The sequence below is a fragment of the Lissotriton vulgaris genome, chromosome 7, assembly GCF_964263255.1.
Source record: "Lissotriton vulgaris chromosome 7, aLisVul1.2, whole genome shotgun sequence".
In the NCBI taxonomy this organism is placed as follows: Eukaryota; Metazoa; Chordata; class Amphibia; order Caudata; family Salamandridae; genus Lissotriton; species Lissotriton vulgaris.
Window position 1 is genome coordinate 1,261,779,051 of NC_141695.1, and position 13,083 is coordinate 1,261,792,133.

The window sequence follows — 13,083 nt, forward strand, 5'->3', positions numbered from 1 at the left end:
GTCTGGTAGCTGACAGCCTTGGTATTAGTATCATAGAGGTGTCAAAGCACAGACTAGCATTCTTCTTCCTAGAGTGTCAGCTTCTGGCCTTCCCATTGGTACAAGAGACCACCTGCAAGGTAGACAGGCTGAATAGGTTAGAACTCCTGGTCGATTTGCCAAGGTATCTACCCCAATGTCTGCTGGCTTGCGGCTGACCTCTCCTGACCCGCCCGGTAAGCACTTTAGGCAGCACGAGAGGGGCCTCTGTGTTTGAGTCTAACAACCGCAAAGAGAGAGATTTGAAGGACGTAGTTCTCCTGGAAACTTCTCTTAGCAAGCATTTGTTCTCCAAGCACGACTCTAGCCCAGAGATGCACAAACACAGAACCAGGCATATGCCACCATTCACCCACCAGGAAATACGCAGGCTCGTGCCACAGCAGTTTTCACTTCGTCTGACCCTCCCTTACCGAACCGCTGCAAGGCGGCTCCTCCACACGTAAACAAACCAGCCCTCTCGCCACTCTGCACGTCACACCCTCTTCAGACACCCACCGGCCCTTTTCAGGCAACGCAATGAGAATCTGGAACTCACTTCCGCCTCAGCTCCGGACCACCACCTCTTCCGAGGCCTTCAAAACTGACCTCAAAGCTCTCCTCCTTCAAAGACACTGCCAAATTTAATTCACACCCTCTCTATTATCTGAAGGAAGTCCTTCCATTATAGGAAATTCTGTTGTACAAGACTATAGAAGTGCCTTCCCAATGTGTTCTTGTGGTTTGAGAGTCTGTCATTTATTGCAGTATTATACTTCTACTTGTATTGTGTACTCATTTGTAACATGCACACGTCACTTTCCCTCTTGTAATGTATTGTTTGCTACCTCTTGTATTTTGTTTGCTTTTGATACATGGACATTTGCCACCATTGCCTCATGTAACGTAACGTTTGTTCTTTTGTTTTGAGTATCTGCCATTTAGTGCAGTATTATACGTCTATTTGAAAGCTTTTGTAACATACACACGTCACTTTTTTCCTCTTATAAAGTATCGTTTGCTACCTCTTGTATTTTGTTTGCTCTTGATACATGCACAATTGTCACTATTGCCTTATATAATATAACGTTTGCTTTTGTAACATGCTCACTAATAATTTTCACTCATGTTTCACTACTGTTCCTATTGTGAAGCGCTCTGACACCTTCTGGTAAAGTCCGCGCTATATAAAAACAAATAAAATAAATAAATAAATACATAAAACGCTCTTGTTTCTCCTTTAAAAACACTCTACAAGGACCGAGCCCTCGAAGTTTTCCTCTCTGCTCGGAGTACTCCCGCCCCCCTCTCAGTCGAGGAGCCTTCCTCTCGGGCTCTCCTCCTCCCCGCGGCTGCCTCGTCCTCTCGCCCAGCGAGGAATCGCTTCTATGCTAACCTTGTCCCCCACAGGCGCCCGTACAGCCCTCTTCTTTCCCCCTGCTCCTCGCCACGTACGGACAGCCCCTCCGCCCCCCGGTAGGAACCTTCCTGCCCGGCCTCTGTTTCCCCCGGAAGCAGTCGAGGTGGCACCGGAGCAGGGAGTGCGCGTAGCCTCGTAGGGGCCGAGAGGATACAAACTGAGCAGCAAGGGGTCCAGGGACCAGAGCGGTTGTGTCTCAAGGCCTGGAGAGCGAGGGCAGGGACAGACAGACACAAGAGGGTTGCAGAGTTCCAAGGAGCTGGTGCTGATGAGAACCCAGACAGGATGATGGATCTTTTAAGGTGATCGTTTTTAAAGGGGAGGGGGGGACGATGATTCCCCGGCCTCTTCGACCCCAGTGATTTTGCCCCCACAAGAGGGAGAGGAGGATGTACCCGTCCAGGAGGAAGGCAGCTCTGCACTACCAGGAGCCCGCACGGTGAGTGGTTGCAGACATGGCGAGGGATGGAATGTGAGGGCTGGCACGGGGGGCGTTGGGGAGGCGGGCAGCGAAGGAGTGGAAGGATACCGTGGCCAGTAGACTTAAGAGGTAGTGGGAGAGATGCATATGATCAATTTACTATAAGCGCACACTGCATAACGGAATTACTGTACCGTATATATGGGCACAGAGTAGAATGGTCGAAAGTGACACATTAGCCAAAATCACGTTGTGTGTTGGGAAACCTAAGCCCATGATTATTGTTGAAGACAAAGCTACAGGGTAGGGTGCCCAGGCGTCCTAGATTTGCCCGGACAGTCCCAGTTTTCGCCCGCTGTCCCGGCAGATTTCGGTAATTTGGGCTCATGTCCCTGTATTTAGAGGGTATCGACTGAAAAGAGTGATAGGCGCTTTTTAGGGTGTTCTAAGCGGTGCTAGTTAACAGCTCTTATAAGTAAGCATTTTAATTAATAGGTATGATGCAGATTTTAGAAATTATATTTTATTTCCTTAGTGCATCTTCTGTGTTCCTATGTTGATGAGAGCTGTCATTCTACACCGCCCCTGGGATGTAAAATTGATGTCCTACTTACAAAATGTCCTGGTTTTTGCTTCTTTAGATCTGGTCATCCTACAACAGAGGCACAATAAAACCAAGTTGGTTAAAAAACAAGCATTAAAAATGCAATAGGTCTCGCCTTTCATTAAGTTAAACCCATTTGCTTTGCTTTGCCATACAATACCATTAGCAAAGCAAATGGCTTTAACTTAATCAAAGGCGAGACTATTGCATTTTCAATGCTTGTTTGCCCTTGTGATGGAGGCACAGGTGGCCAAACTCTGAGCATAGAGCTTGTCTTGGAGAATCTGACTGCCGGATGGAGTTCAATCAGTATTACTATATGCTGATAACCTCCCCCTTTATTTAGAAGATTGCGGTGCGCCTGCTGCTGATATACCACAATTGCTTGTGGACTTTGCTGCAGCGTCTATTGTTTGAGTTAACTAGCCCAAATCGTGCATGTTTCCACTGCTACCCAATATTTCATTCACTCATCATGACCTAGACCCATTACGTTGGGAGAGCACCACATTTAGCTATCTAGGTATCAAAATGACGTTGGAATGCAACCCTCCTGCGTTCAGATTTAAAAGAAGGCTGCTTCTGTAAAGGGGGAAAAAAAAACACACACACACATTTTGTCTTTGTTAACCCCTTCAACGCTGATGACGAGCTGGGCTCGTCATGGTGTAGCCCGCTCGCACGCTGATGACGAGCCCAGCTCGTCACGTAACATGCGCTTTTGAAAATCTCAGCGTAGGAGCAAAATTCCGCTAGCGCGCATGTGGTTAAGGAGCGAAAGAAAAACCCTCCAGAAGAACAAAGAGGCAAAATCCGGTGAATGAAGTAAACAGGACTTTATTAGTCAATCCAGTTCAGCAGCGTACAGTTAGAATGCCGGTCAACTGCTCAGCCATACTATTTATGTAAAACCAAACATTCAAAAGACAACATACACACACGCGACGCAGATCCACATACACACCGCACGCGAAACACAACACGCGACATACACACATTCAAACCATCACAGCACGCTTATTGTTTGTGGATGACGCGCGTCATTCCAAACAATAACATTATACTACAGTCTTCCTCTGGCATTTCCTTTCTTTCAATTAAACCCACATGTCTGTGGATGTTTCTCCCCCACCCGCCTACTGCATCTTTTCTTCATTGAGAAACAAACGGCGCTTTGCAGAAATCTGGAAGCGCTTGTTGGTTTAACGGTTTGTTGTAGGGGGGCGATTTTACAGTGCATGGATATTAAGGCTGTGTGTAGAGCCGTCATTTTCCAGTGTGAGCCTGTAATGCCCGCAGCCAGGTATGACTGTAAGAGGAGGCAACAGACGCCTGCCGTGCCGGCAGCAGCTGAGCCGCTACAGGTTTCTTCCGTCGGTCTGTCTTGAGAAGCGGCTTCACCGCAGACCTCAGACAGGCTCTCGGGAAGCAGCAGAGGCGCGCTGTGCCATCCCTGGGATAGGATGCCATGCTGCCTGCCCTGCGGGGCATTGCCACCCATGTTATGTCATGGGCTTTTTCTATAGCGCTTCTCTGTTTCTCAGCGGTACTTTTTTTTAGCAGAGACCAGACACACTCTCGGACAGAAGTAGAGGTGCCCCGTGCTATCCCTCGGATAGGCTGCCAGGTTGCCTGCCTGCGGGGCATTGCACCTATGTTGTCATGTGCTTCTCTCTAGCTCTTCTCGGCCTCTCAGTACCATATGTCTGCAGAGACCGGACGCGCTCTGCGGCAGCAGCACAGGTGCTCCGTACCATCCCTTGGATAGGATGCCAGGGTGACTGCCTTGCGGGGTCGTGCCACCCACGTTATGTCATGTGTTTTTTTTATCTAGCGCTTATTACATTGTGCACGGTCCCGTGGCGCTTTCGGAATCTGGGCATCCTTTACGGACAAGGTACACTGGCTTATCTGAGTCAAAGTGATCCAATGACATTGTATTTGTCTGAGTTACGTATTGTTTGATGGTGAATCACACCGTACAATGGCCGGTCAGAATAGACCAGTATATTATTTAGTAATGGAAACGCACTGGATAGTGGCAGATCGATGCGGGGGTGCATTTACTGGTTGCCATGGCGGCACTGCACACGCTCTCTCTGAATTCCACATGTACGCTGCTGTGTGCCGGTGCCCAGGTCAGCAGGCAGGTACCCTAACTTTACCACACAGCATGATATTGACCTACTATAGCGCACCAAGACTAAAATGGTGTCCTGTTGGTGCAAGCGCTAGATTACATCATGACATCTAGTGTTTGTCTAGCGTGGAACTGACTCTAGCGTCGTAGTACCAGCAGTACAATCATTACGTGGGCGGATCTCTAAGCGTAGTTGGAGTGGTGTGTGGCTGTAGTAAAGCAGAAGTTTCAAGATGCCTGTCCCCAAATTGCACTTTTATTAAATGTGGCTTTGTATGTGGGCATGTAATCGCCCCCCCACTCCTCCCCCCTTGAACTCCACACAAGCAGACCCTCATCTAAAAACTAAATTTACTTTTGTGCACCTGTATTATGCAACGTCCTTAATCCATATGTACCCAGTGATTTACAACCCGTAGTTTGAGCAGCCGCAGCCCCCTCACCCGAACCCAAGTATTCCCTAGTGTACCTCAAATTCTTCTCACACAAGTGAGGGTGCATCCCCGGGACTGAGGCCAGCCTCCTCTGGCATCATCAGTCCCTATGTCCGCACCCAGACCCTACTTATCTTTTCTGCGCTCTCATATTGACACCATTCCTTTCCTCACCAAGGCCACACTAGTTCATCCCCAACCAGTGCCGTTCCGCAAACCGTTTTGAGGACGTGGGGAACCCAATAAACCCTTGTAGGCTTGGGCAATGATTGGTTTAAGTGAAAAAGAGACTACAAGGGATTTTGTTTCATAACCAGTTCAAATAAGTTTATGTAAATTCGAATCAGAGGCTCTTTAGGAAATTGAGCCGAATGTATCCACAGGATTACTAGAAACTTAATTGTATTTTTTCATTGGGCAGAGTATACATAATCTCTTTAGTGATTTACTACAGAAAAAAAGAGAGAGCAAAAAGGCACACAGCAACTGGAAGTTATGGTTAAAAATCAATTATATTTGAGTCAATCATAAAGAATCATGGGGATCGATAATAGAACAAAACTAAAATAAAAGTCATGAAAGGCAGTGTTCAAAAGTTTCACTTAACAATTTATAACAATTCATCAGCTCCATAAACAATTGAAACAAAGAAAACCAAACACAACATATGTATGAAGGTGTTCTTCAGTCTATAAAAACAGGGGAGTTGATGACTCAGGTCGACGTTTCGGTCTTGTCTTGTTAAATGTATAAGACCATCTTCAGGACTTAATAATTCATCAAAGAAAACCCCATTAAGGGAATTGGAGTCAGTGGCTGATCTTCCAAACTTGAAATCATATGACGAAGGAGACTCTGCCACAGTTCATTCTGCAGCAAAAGATGTCTTAATCCTGGGCTCTTTATTTCCAGGTAAGAAGTAGTAAATATGATTATAAAGTAAACAGGTCTCCGATTGATCCTCAAACGCTTCCTCGTGTTTTCAACTGCGAAGGCAACGCGGGGGCAGGGGAGCTGGGCTGTTTAACACTCGCCCGACGCGGTACTATGATTTCGAAGTAAACGGGTCTCAGAACGATCCTCAAGCACTTCCTCGTATTTTCAAACTGAGAAGGCAACCGGCCATCTCCAAGAACACCATTGCAGAAACCTCCCTCTCTTTCCAGGCACCATGGCTGTTTTCAGATTTGAATAAAATTCACAATGTCATTGTGTGAGACTCGTAAGAGTTCGAGCCAAGGGAAAGTTTGACTGCTCTCCAAAGTGTGAGGCTCACACTTTAGTGAGAATGGGAGCATCTGCGGCAAGGCGGGGCCTTCTCCCGCAGGACGCGTGAAGGTGCACTAGTGAGGATTTCCACACAGACCGGCAGGTGAGGGTCTGCCCAGTCTGACCCCTACAGATGCCAAGAGATACGCGGATGGCGCTCCCCCGCCCCAACACATGCCTTGCCATCACAGTGATTGCAAGAGCCCCGCCCTGCCCACGAACAAGAAATGCCCTAACATGATCGGGAGCTTCACACAGACGTGTTCTGCTCCTCAAGTAAGGGCTTCAGTGCAGTCCACCGGGCAGCACCCACTGCCTCTTCCGCATTCACTCGCCTCCTTCCCTCCCAGACTCCTCACCAGCGATGGCTTCATCTATTAACCCATTGGTGCTTTCCGTGCAAAAGAAACGCAAAGTATCACGCGTAAAAGCAACCTCGATCTGTTTCAGACCCTGCCGCGGCCTGCCTCCTCACCCCCTCCAACCCAGAAGGCAAAGGAAGCGGGGCGACAATATCAAACACCATAACTGACTCAGAGAACCAGGACTGACCGTTGGACCCTCAAGGAGCCTCTTCTAGGGAGTCTGCATCAACTCCACCCCCCTATCCAGGCGCGCGCACAACAAGGGAAATATGAAATCTTTAATACTGGGACAACATGCCCCCTTTCTCGAGTTTCATTGTTAGACCGTGTGACTCTCGTCATCAAACATATCCAATGCAGAGACGGTCGTTCAAGGCACACGCTGTAGTCTGTTGGAAGTCAAACATAATTTCTTCCATCACACCACCTAACTGTCAACATCAAGGCCACTCCTCTGTTTCCGCGTGATGCTAATAAGGGGTCCACCTCCAGACTCCCCCAACTCTGGATAATTGAACTCAGAGTAGTAAGGTAGTCAGGCGAGGGAAAATAATGTGTGAGGGAATGACCCTCGGATGTGGGATACCTGCAATAAAAGAACACAGTTTTAATACATATTCTGTTAATCTTACTACTCTCATATATTCTCGCTAAAGCTTGCTAATACCTGTCCACTGTCCGAGGGTTTCTGAAGTAGAACATAAATCACAGGGGAATTCAGCTTCTGTCTTCGAAGCAGTCCTACAATGACAAACCACAGTATTACAGAGTCCTCTCAACACACACACACATCACCAAAACGTGAAGAGTAGAACCAGCATACATACCCGGAAAACAAACATCCAAACATGTAATTTCTGCCTCCAATGACATGGCCTCTTTTCTCATCCCACGTTTGCCTTAGAAACAAACCCACAAGGAATTGGAATGTAGAGCTGGAACCCAAACTCGAGACCAAGGAAAAAATAATAAACTCAGGGTCCAATGCAGGGAGTGTCTTACTCCAGGAAGTATTCCAGAATCCAATCTCAATTAACCTTTTCTTAGTTTGAAAGAAAGCAGAATCGAAAATCCGTGATAAACATCCAGTGGAAAATACAGTCTTTTCCTTGCCACGGAAAGAATCCTTCCCACTCCGACAGGAGTCCTTAAACCAAAGCGCTACCTAGCGCGGAAAGTCTAAAAGGAAAGAAAAACAAGTCACTGCTACTGTCTGGAGCGTTTACGTCAACGCAAAATCCCAACCAAAATAGCATCTGCCGAATAAGCGCTTCCTTCAGCGCAAAGGAATCGGCATCACCATTGAAACAGGCAAAGGGAAATGGTGAAATCAACACTTCTTCCAGTCACGAAATAATGCACCACAGGAGCTCCGAGGAGACCACGAAAGAATCCCAGGAGACGCGCTGACCCAGCTCACCGAGAGAATCCGAAGAAGAACTCCAAGGCTGAACTTAGAAAGAGAGCCTCCACGCAACCAGCGTGAGACTCGAGGCGAAGCAGAACTGGAGCTACAACAGATTACGCGCACCTCCGCCCGTATGCTGCTGAAAGAAATAGACGTTGCCCCTCCCCTACAGGCATTCTGGGCGTCGTAGTTCCATTCTTTGTGCTCTAAATCCAGGTAGGCGCCTCAGATACTGCTGAGCCCGATCAGCGCCTGACACTAACAGCAAAAAAAGAAAATTTCAGGAACATTCTGCCCGCCCCACACCAAACATATCCCCCGCTGACCATTATACTAAGCATGCAGAACATGACGTCCTTACAACAACAAACGTGCCAACAAGCGATCTTAAATAAGTGAAGAGTCCTCACTCTGGTGTCGAACACATTTCTGTTTGTACCCCCTCCTATAAACTCACTCTCAGCGCACTGAAAGCGGCCCCAAGCGCTCTGCGCCTAGACTCCGGCGCGCACTTCGGAAGGGCTCTCCCGTGAACTTCTGTGGCTCTCTCAGCTTGTGTCCAACACCGAGCACATGATGCGCAGCACTTCAAGTGAAAAACAAGCACAGTCCGCTTTCACTTTCGTCCTGAGCAAAACGATTTCTTGACTTTATGGGGCCATGTGTTTGAAACACATGGCCCCATAAAGAGAAGAAACCTTTTGCGATGCACGGAAAACAGGCGAGCCAGTCCAAGTTGGACGGCCGAAAAAGCCTTAAGTACACGACAATGGCTGGCCACCGTTCAGCATGAATGGTGACGCCAGCCAATGGAAAAGAGGGGTGGGGCTTAAAGCCCTTTACTGAAACTCCTCAGAAACATTAAATCTCGCAGAGCGAGCTGCGCATGTGCGGAGCAACGCTAGCCGAGACCTAGAAACGGAAGCTAGGTTAACGTGGGAGTAGTTGGCAACATCCAATACCACACTGTCTTACTAAATACTGTATGATCCATCGACCACAGCGATCGAAGTGCATTAAAGAAAAGTAAGGGACCTGTGATGCTGTGCACAATGTGCGCAGGTAAGCGTGGGGACGGGGTCAGGGGCGTGGCTAAAAAAACGAAATATTCCTTAACTTTTTTCAGTCTTTCGCCTTCGGGTATGTACATATAAAATCTCACACAATATAAATGTAAAATAAAATGCAAGTTAAGTTAATTAGAGGGAAATGCATTATCGTACTTTGGAAACCTCTATTAGTTAATGCACTGCAGAGGTCTATGTCTGAACTCATCACAGTGCTGCATAATTTAATTCTGGTCGGAGCAGTGAATATTTAGGGACTAACACAGGTCCCGGCAGCACAGGGCCTGTGTTATGCCCCTTTAAAAAGCACTCACTTCAAAGCTCAGCTGGTAACTCTTTTCCAATACCACTCAAAAAGAATACATTTTTCATCAGGAAGTGTCAAGTGATTCCATTATTTAAAGCCAATAGCTATCTTCCGAGTTATCATTACATTAGCAGATTGACTCTTTGTGCACATTTACATTTCTTTCAGGTAAGCAGGACCCCTGGCAAGAAGGCTTGTGTAGCTGTCTGCTCGCCTTCGGTTTCACCACAGGAGTCTTCCTGCGATACACTGCAGAGGAAGCATTTCAGCTCTTAGAATGAACCGTCCCAGGATGGTTATCTTTTTAAAGAAAGTAGGGAAGCTATTTTCCTTAAATTAAAAAAAAGTATGTCACGTCGTGCCCCTCCAATCCCACCCACTTCAACCACCCCAGTACACGAATAGTTACACAGACAAACTTTCGTGGACAAACCAAAAGATGCAGATAAATCTGCTTGTAAGGAAATATGCTAAGGGGTTTAGTGAGCCGTGGACATTTACTTTATAAAAACACATAACAAAACCACCATGCTGAAGCAGTTTTGTGTCAGAATCGGTCTAAGGAGAGGCAGTCAGATAGGATCTGGGAAGTAGGCGCAGTGCTGGAGATAAAAAGCATGGCAGGCTGACATGGTAGCATGTTTGCTTGTGGTGTAGTTTTAAGTCCCAAAAATGTGGGAGAGAGTGAAAAAATGGGATGTGCTGCAGGTAGTCTGGTTGAAAGTTAGATCTGGGTGCAGGGAATGTCCTACATGATATAGAGCTTAAGGAGCAGGGGATTGGTATTGTCTGAAGATTATGTTCTGTTGCTATTTATTTAGTAAATGAGGCACCTGAGAAGCGAAGAACAGCAGCATTTGATTGAAATGTATTGTAGCAATTATATAGCGCTCATAGTCCTATGTGGGTCATCAAAGTATGTTTTTGGATGAGTAAAATGCTGCACCGTGCAGAAGTGTGTGGTTGGCAGAGTGTTGTATTTGTTGTGATCTATTTGGAAAATATTTGGTGCCATGCTTGAGTGACCAGAGAGGTACTTTTGATCTCTTCTTGGGGCGCATTGCCTAACAGTGTGATGAAGGTGTAAGAGATTCTTTCTAGAATCTCCTCCCAGACAGCTTCCACTTTCATTATTAGTATGCAATTATTATATTCCGGGTAAGAAAGAGACAATGTGGTGAGCATGAACATGAGAAGCAATCCACTCCCACTTTTTTAAATGGTCTAGAGGTCAGCAAAGTCGCAAAGACAAGCTCTCTTAGTGCCACCAGTAGCTAATGAAAGGCCCACACTGAAGCGGAGAAGGAATGACCAGTGTAGGGAGGAGCAGCATGGAGTGGGGATACAATGGAGCCTACGGTTAGGGACAGATGGGGGGAACCAGGAGCAAAGAAGGGAAAGGACCTACACAAGGGAGGAAAAGCAGTATACGGGAAGAAAGGTCAATTTGAAGTCCCTAGAAACAGGCTTATAGTAGCTTAGCAAGAGGGTATAGTTAATGTAACATTAGGAGCATACTACTACAGCTTTTCCAAATTACCTTGAGATGAGCAGAGGCACAAAAAAATGTTTTCTCCCGGCTTTCAGGAGCTAAAGTAAGGCCCTCACAGGAGATGCCAAAGATTGACCAGGACACGGTGAAGCAGCAGTGAGTGGATAGCTCTAAATCTTTCAATGAATTCAGAAGTTAAATGATACACTAAATTCAAAATAAATTCTAACCGATATAAACCACAGGCAGAAAACTATGTAGTAGAAACGTAGCTAGAAGAATGTTGAATGCAATCAATAGAAATATGTAAGTTTACGAATGAATATCCATGCATTTAAAACTGAGTAAAAACTTGATGATTGTAGTGTCCATATTGACATTGTCCACTTTATATCTTTCCCCTCCCCATTGAAGGGAGCTACTTCCAGACAACGGCTTGTTGCTTGCACTCTCTGTTAGATGATTCTCCCTACTCTCTGTCAAGCGGACAGAAGATAATTTCTTTCCATGTACTTGTGTCATGGATGTGAGCTGCTTAGCAATCATTGTTTTTAGGAAGAACAAACAGCCTCTCGATTGTCAGGTGACTATATAAGCAACATATTTTTACTTCTTACCTCATGCCTTTGTGAAATTTTATAAAAGGAAGTCCTTTGCTGACAGCGTTCCTCTGATGCTAAATCACCGATCACCTTCCCCATAATGTTATCATATAGCGCAAACAATGTGTCCTTGCATCTATTTCTTACACAAGAGCCCATTTTGCGCTTCAAGAAAATAGTGTGAAAAAACACAATAGGCAAAAACAGCAACTGCTCACATTATGGTTGCGCCTGGGCTATAACTCTGCCACAATTGGCGGCGTAAGTATGCCACCTGGTGTAATTTCAGGAATTTCACATAACTTATTTTACACAGATTATGCCAGCATTATTTAAATTTGCCAAATCATGCTAGCGTTATTTAAATTTCACCTGGGCCTAATATTGACCTCGCAGTGGAGGATGATCATGTCTTAGTAATAGTTCCTAAAGTTCCCAATTCTTTGGGGTGAACTTATCAATTTCATTCTGTTCTCACATTTCATACTTTATGCATTGTCAGAAAAGGAGTTTTGTGCATAAAAGAAACACTTTAAAATCTGAGTCTGTGAAGTACGTGAAGGTGGGAAACACGATTTCAAAACACTGACATCCTGTCATTTGCTGTGTTGGTGTGTAATGGGGAGAAGAGTACACCCTAGAACGTTCTTAACTAAGGCGCATGGGGAAATAGGACTTTGAGGCACCTTTTAGGAGCATACATGAGTAGGTGGCTGTCAGAAAGGAGCTGCCGGAACATACATCACTGGAGTTTGAGAAGGCAATAAATATGTAACTGAAGATAGTCATCAATACACAGGATTAAAAAAAGATGCCAAGAACATAAACAGGCTTCTTTTACAGGGAATCTAGACTGTTTTGGAATCATAGAAACCATATTTGAAGATACGCCTGCAACATCTCTGTATCTTGAGTTCTGACTTTCCTCTCTAAGGTCATTGCTCCCAAGATCACCGAGACGAGCGGGACCAGCGATCGGAGAAAGACTGATGCAGTGGGCAGCTAGAGTAGCTAGTCATTCCTGTCTATCCACACCTCAGTAATGTGCTTGGCCTTACTATAATTAACTACATGTAGCAGCATCTGAGCCATTCCACAGATTGTACATGTTTGATTGCCAGAGCGAACTGCTATCCCTCTTATTACACTAAGGCCAATCACATTACTGAGGGGTGGATAGACCTGAATGACTTCGAGTTGTCTTGCAGTGGGTACACAGCAATTGGAGTACCTTATTTGTACTTGGTAGAGTTAAGGACATCGTTTTGCCTTTCATGATCGGTTTGAAATGAGAACATTTGGCCTAGAAAAACTGTGACAGTTACCTATTACTGATTCATACTGTTGTTCCTGCCCAGCAGGCTTGGTGCCGCCAGTAGCAATGAACATTTGGTCTCAGTGGTGCGGGGAGACAGAACGTAAGTTGTGTGTGTGCAGCATGTAGTCCCTGCTTCAAGGTCTGCTCGGCACGTGTTCGCAGTGTGTTCCACTAGCATGCTTAATTTGCTGTGTCTAAAATTTAGAAGCAATTGGTGC

The 13,083-nt window shown here is 45.9% G+C and overlaps 1 protein-coding gene across 1 annotated transcript in view; it reads left to right on the forward strand.

Moving 5' to 3' along the window:
* Positions 1-1,330: 1,330 nt before the first annotated feature.
* The window catches only part of B4GALT7 (beta-1,4-galactosyltransferase 7), a 103,890-nt gene continuing 92,137 nt past the window's right edge, over positions 1,331-13,083 (forward strand). Inside the window, exon 1 of the mRNA XM_086931810.1 lies at positions 1,331-1,877. Within this exon, the coding sequence (XP_086787936.1) occupies positions 1,828-1,877 (50 nt within the window). The 5' untranslated portion in view covers positions 1,331-1,827. The remainder of the gene's footprint in view (positions 1,878-13,083) is intronic.